General features: G+C 42.5%; 1 protein-coding gene across 1 annotated transcript in view; it reads left to right on the forward strand.

The window, feature by feature from the left end:
• The window catches only part of LOC141111702 (hatching enzyme 1.2-like), a 46049-nt gene that overhangs the window by 21527 nt on the left and 11348 nt on the right, over nt 1-13174 (forward strand). Inside the window, exons 7-8 of the mRNA XM_073603849.1 lie at nt 12126-12207; nt 12299-12426. Coding sequence (XP_073459950.1) covers nt 12126-12207; nt 12299-12426 — 210 coding nt within the window. The remainder of the gene's footprint in view (nt 1-12125; nt 12208-12298; nt 12427-13174) is intronic.

Genomic DNA, 13174 nt, shown 5'->3' on the forward strand with positions numbered 1-13174 from the left:
GATGGATGGAGCCAAATACATGGCAATCTTAGAAGAAAATAAGAAATAAAGTGCGGCACTAAATATGCGTACACAAATAAAGTGACAGGGCAAAAAATATATATAATACGGCCAATGACTGGCACCTAATATATGGTGACATACAAACAATATAAATCACAATATTGATCTAAAAAATTCAAATAACATGCGAGTCCAAAAAAAAAGGAAGAATGGCTTCAAGCTAGAAAAAGTTCATAAGCAGTGAAGAGTGGATGTTCTGCCTTTAGGAAGGTTATCCACCATGGAAAAGATTCGCAGTGCCCCTTAGAAAAGACAACCACCAGGGAAAGTGTGTAGCCACCACCACCTGGAATAGTTGGGTACTCTTGCCCCAGGGACGTACTGTGCTTGCTCTGTGATACTGCATTTTTTACTTCTCTCCTGTGATCACATTATACAGCGCCTGTATTTGTCTACGTTGATGTAAGTGCCATGGTTTATTCAATAAATAGTTCTAGTTAAAGGATTTATGCTATGTGGCAATTTTTTTCCTTTATGACCTTTTTCTGATGATGGGAGCCTACCCACTTTGGATGTTGGATTCTTGCTGCCGTGCACTCCTGTATGTTGGTTCCTAGGAAATTCACGTTTCTTCCGTGCTTTTGCGTGTTTGGCACTTTGCTGCTGGCAGAGGGCCCACAATATCCGGTAAGAGTACCCAACTATTCCAGGTGGTGGTGGCTACACACTGGTTGGTGAATCCTTTCCCTGGTGGCTGTCCTTTCCAAGGGGCACTGCAAATCTTTTCCATGGTGGCTAACCTTGGCAGAACATCCACTCTTCACCGCTTATGAACTTTTTTATAGCTTGAAGCCATTCTTCCTTTTTTTTTGTACTCACATATGTTATTTGAATTTTTTAGATCAATATTGTGATTTATATTGTCACTTATTTGGTTGTATCCTTGCAAATTTTCTATTATCTATATATGTTACATGTGCCAGTCATTGGCCGTATTATATATATTTTTTGCACTGTCACTTTATTTGTGTATGCATTTGCATACATATTTAGCGCCGCACTTTATTTCTTATTTACTTTGCACAATTTGTCTAATTGTAGTGTTGGCAGCTTGTCAATTTCTTTTTTTGGTAGCACAGTATTTTTCCATATTTCACAATCTTAGAAGAAAACCTGCAAAAGACATGAGACTGGGACGGAGGTTCACCTTCCGGCAGGACAGCGACCCTAAACATACAGCCAGAGCTACAATGGAATGGTTTAGATCAAAGCATATTCATGTGCTAGAATGGCCCAGTCAAAGTCCAGACCTAAATCCAATTGAGAATCTGTGACAAGACTTGAATATCGCTGTTCACAGACGCTCTCCATCCAATCTGACAGAGCTTGAGCTATTTTGCAAAGAAGAATGGGCAAAAATCTCATTCTCTAGATGTGCAAAAGCTGGCAGAGACATCCCCAAAAAGACTTGCAGCTGTAATTGCAGGGAAAGGTGGTTCTACAAATTATTGCCTGGGGGGGGGGGGGGGGGGGGAGCTGAATACAAATGCATGCTACACTTTTCACATATTTATTTGTAAAAAATGTTGAAAACCATTTATCATTGTCCTTCCACTTCACAATTAGGTGCCACTTTGTGTTGGTCTATCACATAAAATCCCAATAAAATACATTTACGTTTTTGGTTATAACATGACAAAATGTGGAAAATGTCAAGGGGTATGAATACTTTTTCAAGGCAATGTATATTCTGGTTATTTATACATATCAAATGCTAGGTAAACAGCTACACCTAGTGGATCTCTTTCAATACTGCCAAGAATTATTCCTAGAGAAACCTGTACTGAAAAGGGTTGTATACCCTCGCCGTTTTTCACCTTAATGCATTCCATGCATTAAGGTGAAATTTTTTTTTTAATGCAGCAGCGCCCCCAATCCTCCCTTATACTTACCTGAGCCCTGAAATTTGTGCGACGGGAATGAGCACACCAGCTGCGGCCGGTGTCTCGTGTCCTGCTTGGATAGATTGATAGCAGTGCAGCCATTGGCTCCCGCTGCTGTCAATCAAATCCCATGACGCGGGTGCTGGGGGGCGGGGCCGAGTCCGGCATTCGTGTCTATGGATGCAAATGCTGGACTTGTGAGCGCGCCTGCAAGGTAACCCTCTCGGAAGGAAGAGCGCTCCTCCTAGGGGGTTATCTGATGTGGGGAGGAGCCGCGAGAGCCGCCGGGGGACCCCAGAAGACCAGGTTCGGGGCCACTCTGTGCAAAACAAGCTGCACAGTGGAGGTAAGTATGATATGTTTGTTATTTTTAAAAAATGTAAAAACAAACCCTTACAATCACTTGAAATACAGGCCACAATTGCCATGCTCCTTATTGATATATTTCTTCTCATAAGGACAGCATTATCTTTGTTACATCATCATTTAGTGTCTACTTTCTAGACTGAATAGCTGAGATTGTGCTTGTGCTTGTGCATTTCTTGGCTGTGTTCACAAATGTCTTCCACAGACCAGCCCCCGCTGCAGCCTCTCACATTGTGATTGCTAAAAAAGTTGCTAAAATGTTACAGTCTGATCACTGGGAGAGAGGAGGATGAAGAAAATACTGAAATGGAGCTCAGAGATGGTGTTTTTAAAGACAAAAGCTAGAGCTTTTTGAAAAACGATTGCTAACATGTAGGCAATGGGGGAGATTTACTAAAACTGGTACACGCAGATTTTGGTGCTGCTGTTCATAGTAACCAATCAGCTTCTAACTTCAGCTTGTTCAATTAAGCTTTGATAATAAAACCTGGAAGCTGATTGGTTACTATGCAGAGCTGCACCAGATTCTGTGTGCTCCAGTTTTAGTAAATCTCCCCCTCAATGTGTTCATTCAGGTCTGTACAGTTCCTGAGAGGTCCACTTTAAAACAAAGGCCATCCTTTCTGCTTCCTATTTAGCCGTGCAATGACCAGCTATAGACCACTTGTTCATCCCAAGCAATGTTTAAAATCACAGTCACCCTCCAAATGGATCAGATGCAAGAAAGGAAATAGAGGGCTGGACCTGGAACTTAGTTTTTCTTCAAATGAAAGTTCTTAAAGAATAGATCTTGGCTGCTCGGGGAGACACAAAGTGGAGGGTTTGACTCACCAAAGTAGAACCCATCCTGATTAAGCAGATTAGATGAATGGATGGAATCATGTGCCAAATGAACAATTAAAATCCATACAGTGGAACCTTGGATTACAAGCATAATCCATTCCAGGAGAATGCTTGTAATCCAAAGCACTCACATATCAAAGCGAGTTTTCCCATAGAGGTCAGTGGATATGAAGATAATTTGTTCCGCATTGACTTCTATTGCATACAGCAATACTGCATGTGGCCAGAGGTGGGGGGGTGCTGGAGAGCCTCGGAAATACTCGGGGACAGCTCGGCTGAACTCGGAAACACTCAAGAACGGAGTATTGCCGAGTGTTTCCGAGTATTTCCGTGTGATTCCGAGTATTTCCGAACGGCTCCAAACCGTTCCGAGTGTCACCGGCGCCCCCTCACCTCTGGCCAAATGCGGTACTGCACACCACATTAGCTTGAATTCTGCTCGTTTTGCGAGACAACACTTGCAAACTGAGTCAGGATTTAAAAAAAAAAAAGTTGCTCGTCTTTCAAAACGCTCGTTAACAGCGTTACTCATTAACCAAGGTTCCACTGTATATCCATTACTCTTATATGTCAAATAGTTGTGACTTGGTGGTTGATATTTACTATAACTGGAGTACACAGAATCTGGTGCAGCTGTGCATAGTAACCATCTTCTAATCCGCTTCCAGGTTTTATTGCCAAAGCTTACCTGAACAAGCTGAAGTTAGAAGCTGATTGGTTACTATGCAGAGCTGCACCAGATTCTGTGTGTACCAGTTTTAGTAAATATCCCCCGAAGAGTTCATTTACACAGGTGGGCAGGGGGCGGTAAATAGCAGCGGCTCAGCTATCAATCCAAATACTTACAATGCATCTGGATAGGACTGTAAATATGCTTTGCAGCCACAGCATTTTTAGCTTGGAATGCAGAGTTTGACGGGCAGCACCACCTGTCAAACTTGTCTATTGAGTTAATGGAGACAAACGCTCATCTTGCAGTTGCAGCAAGGTCCTGCAAAGTAATTTTTCTGATTGATTAAAGAAATAAAAGTAAAAGTAAAAAAAAAATAAATAACAGACATTCAGGAGGCAAAGATAGCACATCCCGAATGCTTGTCAGACACTGCTATACCGCCCTCTAAAATGTGCTTTTCAGAGGACGGTGAGCATCACTGCAAGTCAGAAAGAAGCCTAAAGGATACGCTGTATGTACTTTTAATTGATCAGTTGGCTCTTGATTTCTTCCATTCATCTAATCTCCAAATAGATCAGAACAGCCAAGAGCCAACAGATTATATCTACCAGAATATTTTAGGATTTTAGTGTTCTGGTTCTTTTTTTGGGGAAATACAGACCGGGAAGTCACAAGGCTGCATGTGACAATAATGGGAAACAAAGGAGACAATCTGGGAGTTACAGGATGAGAATCAGATCTCAGAAGCAGCCGGTCCCCTAACAAGGCGTATAGTCGGGTCCTGGAAGTCCGTCTTGTTGAGTGACATCGCCATTGTGTTACATGTAAGCACTTTTGCCGTTAATTAGTTCCCCCCACATTTCAATAGGCACACCTCTATTTATAGAAGAGTTTGCAGTGAGCGCTATACATAGTACAGGGTGATGGGGATCTATAAACACCATTACCTCCATGGCTGGATGTGTAACGTGTGTCTGCTACAGAGCTGTGATAACCCCGGGCTCTGATCACTTCCATTAAATGACATCACTTAGGAGGAGACACGCATAAAGCCTTTAAATTAAAGTGTATCCAAACCTAAGAACAAAAATGTCATATATTACAGCTTACCAGTCCTTAGATGTGATGGCTGCATTAGTTTTCCTTTTTTTATTTATTTTTTCCTTTATTTTCACCTGTTGATCCTGCCAGTAATACATCCTCTGAACTGGGCAGGGCTGATAACAGTGCAGCAGAGGCAGAGTCCAGAGAAAGTAATGCCGCGTACATGCGACTGGACTTTCCGCCAGAGTAGACTCTGACGGTCTTTCCGACGGAGTTCCGCTGAAACGGACTTGCCTACACACAATCACACCAAAGTCTGTTCGTTTAGAACACATTTCTAGGTCCGTCAGAATTTTAGAAAGAAAAAGTCAGATGAAGCCCACACACGTTCGCAATATCCGATGGAATGATTCCGTTGGACCTTTTCTGCCAGAAAGTCCGGTCGTGTGTACGCGGCATTAGGCGCTTACTAGATTTCAGGCAGGATGAACTGGTATGTTTTCTGAACCTATCAAACAGATATTATTAGAAAATGCTTTCAATGGGATTTTTAATGGGCCAAAGGTGAGTCTATATTTACCAAAATGACAATGGCAGTTATTAGTCAGTCCCCGGGGGCAGAAGAATAAGGAGGAGCAACATCAGTTTACAAACTGGGATCATTTTTTACTCGTTTCTCTCTTCTGGTCTCTTCTGAACATATGTACCCCAATTCTGCAAAGAGGAATACAGGAATACCCCACTTTTAAGTACACAATGGGGTTTATTTACTAAAGTTGGAAAGTGCAAAATCAGGCTCCGCTCTGCATAGAAACCAATGAGCTTCTAACCCCAGCTTGTTCAATTAAGCTTTGGTAACAAAACCTGGAAGCTCATTGGTTTCTCTGCAGAAGTGAGCCTTATTTTGCACTTTCCAACTTTAGTAAATAAACCCCATTGTGTACTTAAAAGTGGGGTATTCTTGTAAGGGGAGGGGACATAGGGAGTGGTATGAGGAGTCAGAAGACTCGCTGTAGTTCAAGAAATAGAAAACATGTCTTCTCTCTTGTTTGTTGGGCTGGTATAGTTAAAATTAAGCTGTATATAGTCACCTATTATAGGAATGTTTTTACTAAAAAAATATTTGCATGATACCAGGGATGGAGCTTGACCAAAATTTTTGAAAAGTGCCTATATTGACATTATAATGATGCCTTTTGCCCAATTCAGAGTGGGAGGAGATTAGTAGAAAATTATACCTCCCAGTTCCACACTGCCCTTCATAATTTTGTAACTTAGAGTATATGTAAATCTTATAATTTTTTATGATTTTTTATGATTAAGACCCATATCAGGCTTTTTTTGTTTCCCATCATGGAGCTTTCCCTTCACTTCCTGTCCCAGAGACACTACAGGAAGTAAGAGGAGATCTCTCCAAAGTGAAGGAATATCCTCGCTAAGGTTCCATTCACACCAGATACAGTGGGACTGTGTTGGGCAGCTATTCCGGCAGCACTCCCCATCACAAAACAAGGCCTGTTTACACCACTGCATTGCGGTAGTATGCGGTGAAAAAACAGAGGTTCTAGTCTATGGTCTGTCTAAAATCAAAAAGTGCTAGTTTTACATACACTTTAACATTGTAAGTATGTAGCACCCTCCTAGTTAGTTTAGTTTATGGGCTCCTCTGTATCCAGTGGGGCAAAGTTTAAAAGAAAGTATGGGTTTGTGTTTTTTAAGATTTATACTTATCTAGGTGGATGCAGCATTGATCCGATGCTGCATCTGTCCAACGCCAGCTCTAGCACTGAGAACGGAGCGATCTAACACCGCAGATCGCTCAGTTCTCACAGCTCCCCAAGCAGAGAGCTTGGAGTATCCCAAGGCTCACGCTCTACCCCAACCAAGTTTAACCAGCATTAAAATGGATGTAGAGCGCTGCTGGAAAAAAAGTTCCCCTTTGAGACAATTGCATAATGCGCTAGTATGCATTACATCCTGGCACATTATGAAATACCTTTAAAACAAAGCCCTCCAGCAGTGCACTGTTACTGCTGACAGAGCTTCCATCTTCCTTCTGTGTTCGCGGGCTCCAGCTCTATGAGTGGCCAGGGGGTTTATGCTAGACCTTCAGAGAGCATGTGGCGGTGATGTCACCGGCTGCATCCAGTGTGAATATCTCCTAAATGGGTGCCAGTTTAGGAGATATTCATTTTACCTACAGGTAAGCCTTGTAGGCTTACCTGTAGGTAAAAATCACAAAGCAGACTTTACTACTGCTTTAAACCTCAAGAAAGACATTCACCGCCTGGGGTTTTAGTTGTTGAGACTGTGGAGCTGCTGTGTGCCTGGACGCCATGTACCTCATAGGTAATAGAACCTGGGGCAAAACTATACGACTGGTATGGGGTCTGTGTTACAAGTACATTAATTACAATATTTCCTGTTTGTTAATTGACCTGGTTATGAATGACCATTCCGTAATCTCACCCTAAATATATGTCATTCACTGAAAAGAAAAATTGGTAGACCTTCACCGTGCCGCATCAAATTCAATATAGAATAATATCCTAGAGAACCTCTAGGAACCAGTAGATCGTAGACAGGTGACCGGTAGATCACGGTCTGGACTTGCTGACCCGCCATCCCAGAGCATCAAACAGAGTACAATGCAGAGGGACTACTTGTAATGTTGGAGTTGTAGTAGGGAGCAAGAGCCACATAAGCCAGTACCTTCTCTGTAGTACTGGCTCCTGTCCCATGCAGAGTGATATCAACTGCACTCCACCTCAGGAGACGATATGTTGCCTCCTCACCAACTGATTTTAAACCCATGACTACAACCAGGTAGTACGGCAATTAGAGGATTAAATCAGGTGTGAGGAGAAGACACCATGCCCAGTGGTCTTTGACTTCTCCCATGTTGTTCAGGTAGATCTCCACCTCTTTAAGTTTGCCTACCCCCTGCTCTAGGTTAAACAAAGCAGACTTTATCGGCACAACATGAGACAGCTTGAGTAGATAAAACCATCATTTTTATTAATCCATAGTTAAAAATGCTATGATTAAAAACCAAAGACGGCATCCTCCATTACATATGGAGTAATAGTATCAGAGTGCAAACCCAACCTAAAGATGGAGATATGCAATTAGCATGGAGTATTAGACAGTAACATAGTGCATAATATTGTGGACAGTGCAGTTGTAACAAGCAGGTGTAGTGTCCAGGTTTTTAATGATAGTATTTTTAATTATGGATTAATAAAAAACATGGTTTTACTTACTCAAGCTGCCTCATGGTGTGTCAATAAAGTCTGCTTTGTTCAACCTAGAGAGAGCTCATCTCAGCAGGTTTGCATACTGTCAGAAACCATGAACCAGACTGAGACAGAAGTACAGTAAAATCACACTTGTTTATTAATAAAATTAAAAGGCAAATAGAGTAAGCATAGTCAAAGCATAGCCAGAGTCCAGTAACCGGATCGGGCAGTCAGCCAAGCCAGAGTTCAGTAACCAGGTCGGGTAATCAGCCAGGCCAGAAGTCAGGGATCCAAGTAGAGGAACAGCAAGCAGGATAGGATCCAGAAGGGATGTCAGCAAAGCCAGTCTTTAAACAGGAAAGCAGGAGATGGTTTTTTGTGATGTGACCAAGGCAAAGGCAGGAATGAAGTGAGCTGGAGATCTTTAAGTAGGCGGGACTGACTAGCAGATCCACAAGAGCTGGTTAACTGTGGAGAGAGATGAGAGCTGGCAATTAGCCGACAGCTGAGCGGCCAGCTCAGAGACATACTCCATGTGCACCAAGTTGCTGTAGTTAACTGGTGAAAGGAGCCCGTCACTAATTCCCATACCTTGGAAGGGGTTATTTATATAAAGTATTCATACCCCTTGAAATTTTCCACATTTTGTCATGTTACAACCAAAAAACATAAATGTATTGTATTGGGATTTTATGTGATAGACCAACACAAAGTGGCAAATAATTGTGAAGTGGAAGGAAAATGATAAATGGATTGAAAAATATGGCGTGCATTTGTATTCAGCCCCCTTTACTCTGATACCCCTAACTAAAATCTAGTGGAACCAATTGCATTCAGAAGTCACCTAATTATTAGAGTCCACCTGTGTGTAATTTAAACTCAGTATAAATACAGCTGTTCTGTGAAGCCCTAAGAGCTTTGTTACAGAACCTTAGTGAACAAACAGCATCATAAAGGCCAAGGAACACACCAGACATGTCAGGGATAAAGTTGTGGAGAAGTATAAAGCAGGGTTAGGTTTTAAAAAAATATCCCAAGCTTTAAACATCTCACGGAGCACTGTTCAATCCATCATCCGAAAATGGAAAGAGTATGGCATAACTGAAAATCTACCAAGACATGGCCGTCCACCTAAACTGACAGGTTGGGCAAGGAGAGCATTAATCAGAGAAGCAACCAAGAGCCCATGGTATCTCTGGAGGAGCTGCAGAGATCCACAGCTCAGGAGGGAGAATCTGTCCACAGGACAACTATTATGCTGCGTACACACAATCGGAAATGCCGCCAGCAAACCTCAGATGAGAGCTTTTTGCCGGAAAATGCGACTGTGTGTATGCTCCATCGGTCTTTTGCTGGCAGAATTCCAGCCAGTAAAAGATTAAGAGCATGTTCTCTATTTTTCGGTCGGGAAAAATGGGATCGCCTGTATGCAATTCGGATGGGCAAAATACGAGGCATGCTCGGAAACAATTTAACGCATGCTCGGAAGCATTGAACTTCATTTTCTTGGCTCATCGTAGTGTTGTACGTCACCGCGTTCTTGACGGTCGAAAGTTCAGAGAACTTTTGTGTGACCGTGTGTATGCAAGGCAAGCTTGAGCGGAATTCCATCGGAAAAACCATCCAAGTTTTTTCTGACGGAAATTCCGATCGTGTGTATGTGGCATTAGTCCTGCACTCCACAAATCTGGCCTTTATATAAGAGTGGCAAGAAGAAAGCCATTGTTGAAAGGAAGCCATAAGAAGTCCCTTTTACAGTTTGCGAGAAGCCATGTGGGGTACCAAAATTGAACTTTTTGGTCTAAAAGTAAAACACTGCACATCACCCTGAACACACCATCCCCACCATGAAAGATGGTGGTGGCAGCATCATGTTGTGGGGATGTTTATCTTCAGCAGGGACTGGGAAACTGGTCAGAGTTGATGGGAAGATGGATGGAGCCAAATACAGGGCAATCTTAGAAGAAAACCTTTTATGCCGCGTACACACGAACGGAAATGCCGCCAGCAAAACTCCAGTGAGAGCTTTTTGTCGGAAAATGCGACCGTGTGTACGCTCCATCACTCTTTTGCTGGCAGAATTCCAGCCAGAAAAAGATTGAGAGCATGCTCTCTGTTTTTCGGTTGAGGAAAGTCCCTATCTGAAAATGCGATCGTCTGTATGCAATTCGGACGCGCAAAAAATCACGCATGCTTGGAAACAATTTGACGCATGCTCGGAAGCACCGAACTTCATTTTCTCGGCTCTCCTTAGTGTTGTACGTCACCGCGTTCTTGGCGGTCGAAAGTTCAGAGAACTTTTGTGTGACCGTGTGTATGCAAGGCAAGCTTGAGCGGAATTCCGTCGGAAAAACCATTCAAGTTTTTTCTGACGGAAATTCCGCTCGTGTGTACGCGGCATAGGAGTCTGCAAAAGACTTGAGACTCGGGCGGAGGTTCACCTTCCAGCAGGATAATGACCCTAAACATACAGCCAGAGCTACAATGGAATGGTTTAGATCAAAGCACATTCATGTGTTAGAATGTCCCAGTCAAAGTCCAGACCTAAATCCAATTGAGAATCTGTGGCAAAACTTGAAAATTGCTGTTCACAGATGCTTACCATCCAATCTGACAGAGCTTGGGCTATTTTGCAAAGAATGGGCAAAAATGTCACTCTCTAGATGTGCAAAGCTGGTAGAGACATCCCCAAAAAGACTTGCAGATGTAGGTGGTTCTACAAAGTATTGACTCAGGGCGGCTGAATACAAATGCATGCCACACTTTTCACATATTTATTTGTAAAAAAAAATTGAAAACCATTTATCATTTTCCTTCCACTAAATCCCAATAAAATACATTTACGTTTTTGGTTGTAACATGACAAAATGTGGAAAATGTCAAGGGGTATGAATACTTTTATAAGGCACTGTAGAAATACAAATGTGCTACCTTTTCTAGCAGCAGGACACTGGCTGAATTCCCCATAGGAACATATAGGAAGCACCAAGGACAAGTGACACAAGCAGCTTGTATGAAAAGCCCAGTGCTGCCTATTACAATCTTCTTGGTGGTGATGCTGGACAATCAAACCCTAATCACGCCATCTAAAGCAAAGATTTGGAGTAGAGATGCCCTTTTATGTGACACTGTGAAGCATTGTGTTATAGGGCAGCATTATTTTTATTATTGGTACTTGTATAGCACCATCAATTATGCAGCACTTTATAAACTATACATTTCCATCACTCCCTGCCCTCAAGGAGCTTACAATCTAAGGTACCTAACTCAGTCATACAGACACACACTAGAGCCAACCAACCTATCAGCAAGCCTTTGGAGTGTTGGAGGAAACCCACACACATACAATACAGGGAGAACATGCAAACTCATGGCAGGTAGTGCCATGGTTGGGATTCAAACTGATGACCCTAGTGCTACTAAATGAAAGGGCTAACCACTTAACTGCTGTGCTCCCTGTAACATAGTATCTAGCCTTTCTACCTTACAGCACTGGGGTCTGCACCTCAAATCCCACTTAGGACACTATATTCATGGAGTTTGCATGTTCCCCCTGTACTGACATGTGTTTACTTACACACTCATTAAGCATGCTGATGGCTCCTGTTCAAGCTGGCCGTAGTGTGCATATGAGATGGGGGTCTTAGATTGCAAGCTCCTTGATAACAGGGACTGATCTGAATGTACTGTATGCGAAGCCCTGCATAAAAAGTATTGGTGTTCTATAAAAAGAATATGTTGGCACTAATTAAATGTCTTTCTTTGATTACAATTCATCAAACGGTGTTGGCTGTGTACCTGGTGGATTTGTGCATCTGCTTTTTACATAAATCTCCCTTTACCAATCTCAGACAATTTGTCTTCTTCCATCGTATTGGCAGCCTTGGAATGTGCATGGAGCAGCATCATCATTCTCTTTATATGGCATCCATTAGTGTATATTACCTCTTTGAAACGGTGATGTCTGATTCAATTATGGATATCATTATAACACCGTCTCATAATTTCTTGCAGACAAGGAACGTAACTTCTACAAAATGAGCACCCAGAACCTGGGAATGCCCTACGACTACCTGTCTGTGCTGCACTATGGCAAGTAAGTTCTTTAGTCATTTATCAAGTTCTAGGGAACAGGCTATCCAAAAATCTCAGGTACTCAGAACATGTCACTCATTGTTTTCCTGTAGATTTGCCTTTACCAATGATGCTGGGAAGCCCACCCTGGAACCAGTAGGGGACCCTCATGCTGCGATCGGCCAGCGGGTTGGGTTGAGTTCTCTGGATGTTGTGAAGATGAACAAACTCTATGGATGCAGTTAAGTTGAGAGAGAATAAAAAGAGTTGTATAAGCATGAAATACTTAAAGGGTCAGTCCACCCAGGACCAAGACTCCAGTTTTTGGTACAGTAGATGCTGGGGAGGTAAACCTGACAGCTGAGTATTGAACACTTACATTGGTCCAGCTTGGCACGCTGTAATTATGTATATCTCAGACCTGATGGATCACTGTGGAAGCTGACAATCACTGAAAGATTTGGTGCTACTACAGTGATAGCCGCAATCTTCTAGATCCTTCTGAGGCTCTGTGCAAGCGGATTCCCCTCTGCACACGGAACACCGGGGGTCACGCACTCAGCACCACCATCATTCATAGAACATCTTTTATTTTTTCTTAATAAATGCAAGGAGTTATCTGATTGGACAAGGTGGAGATCATAATAGCGCTGCTCCTTCTCTCCACCTCATCCAATCAGAGAACAACTTATATTAATTGAAAAAAATGCAAGGCGTTCTATGAATGGTGGCAGTGCCGACTGAGTGCCCCACTGTGGTCAGTGTGCAGAGTTCAGCTTTTAAACATCTGATAGCTTCTGTAGTCTACTAGTGATATCTCTCTGGTCACCTGCTGTGCCCATTAAAGGGGGTTTCCACTTTACCTGAAAACATTTTTAATTAATAATTTTATTTTATGAAGAATATAAGAGGAGGAGCTGAAACACACAATGAAGCACACATTGATCCCAGGTGTACAGGAAGATTGGGAGTCAGATTCCCACCATGGC

This window comes from Aquarana catesbeiana, linkage group LG11 (genome assembly GCF_042186555.1).
Source record: "Aquarana catesbeiana isolate 2022-GZ linkage group LG11, ASM4218655v1, whole genome shotgun sequence".
Lineage (NCBI taxonomy): Eukaryota > Metazoa > Chordata > Amphibia > Anura > Ranidae > Aquarana > Aquarana catesbeiana.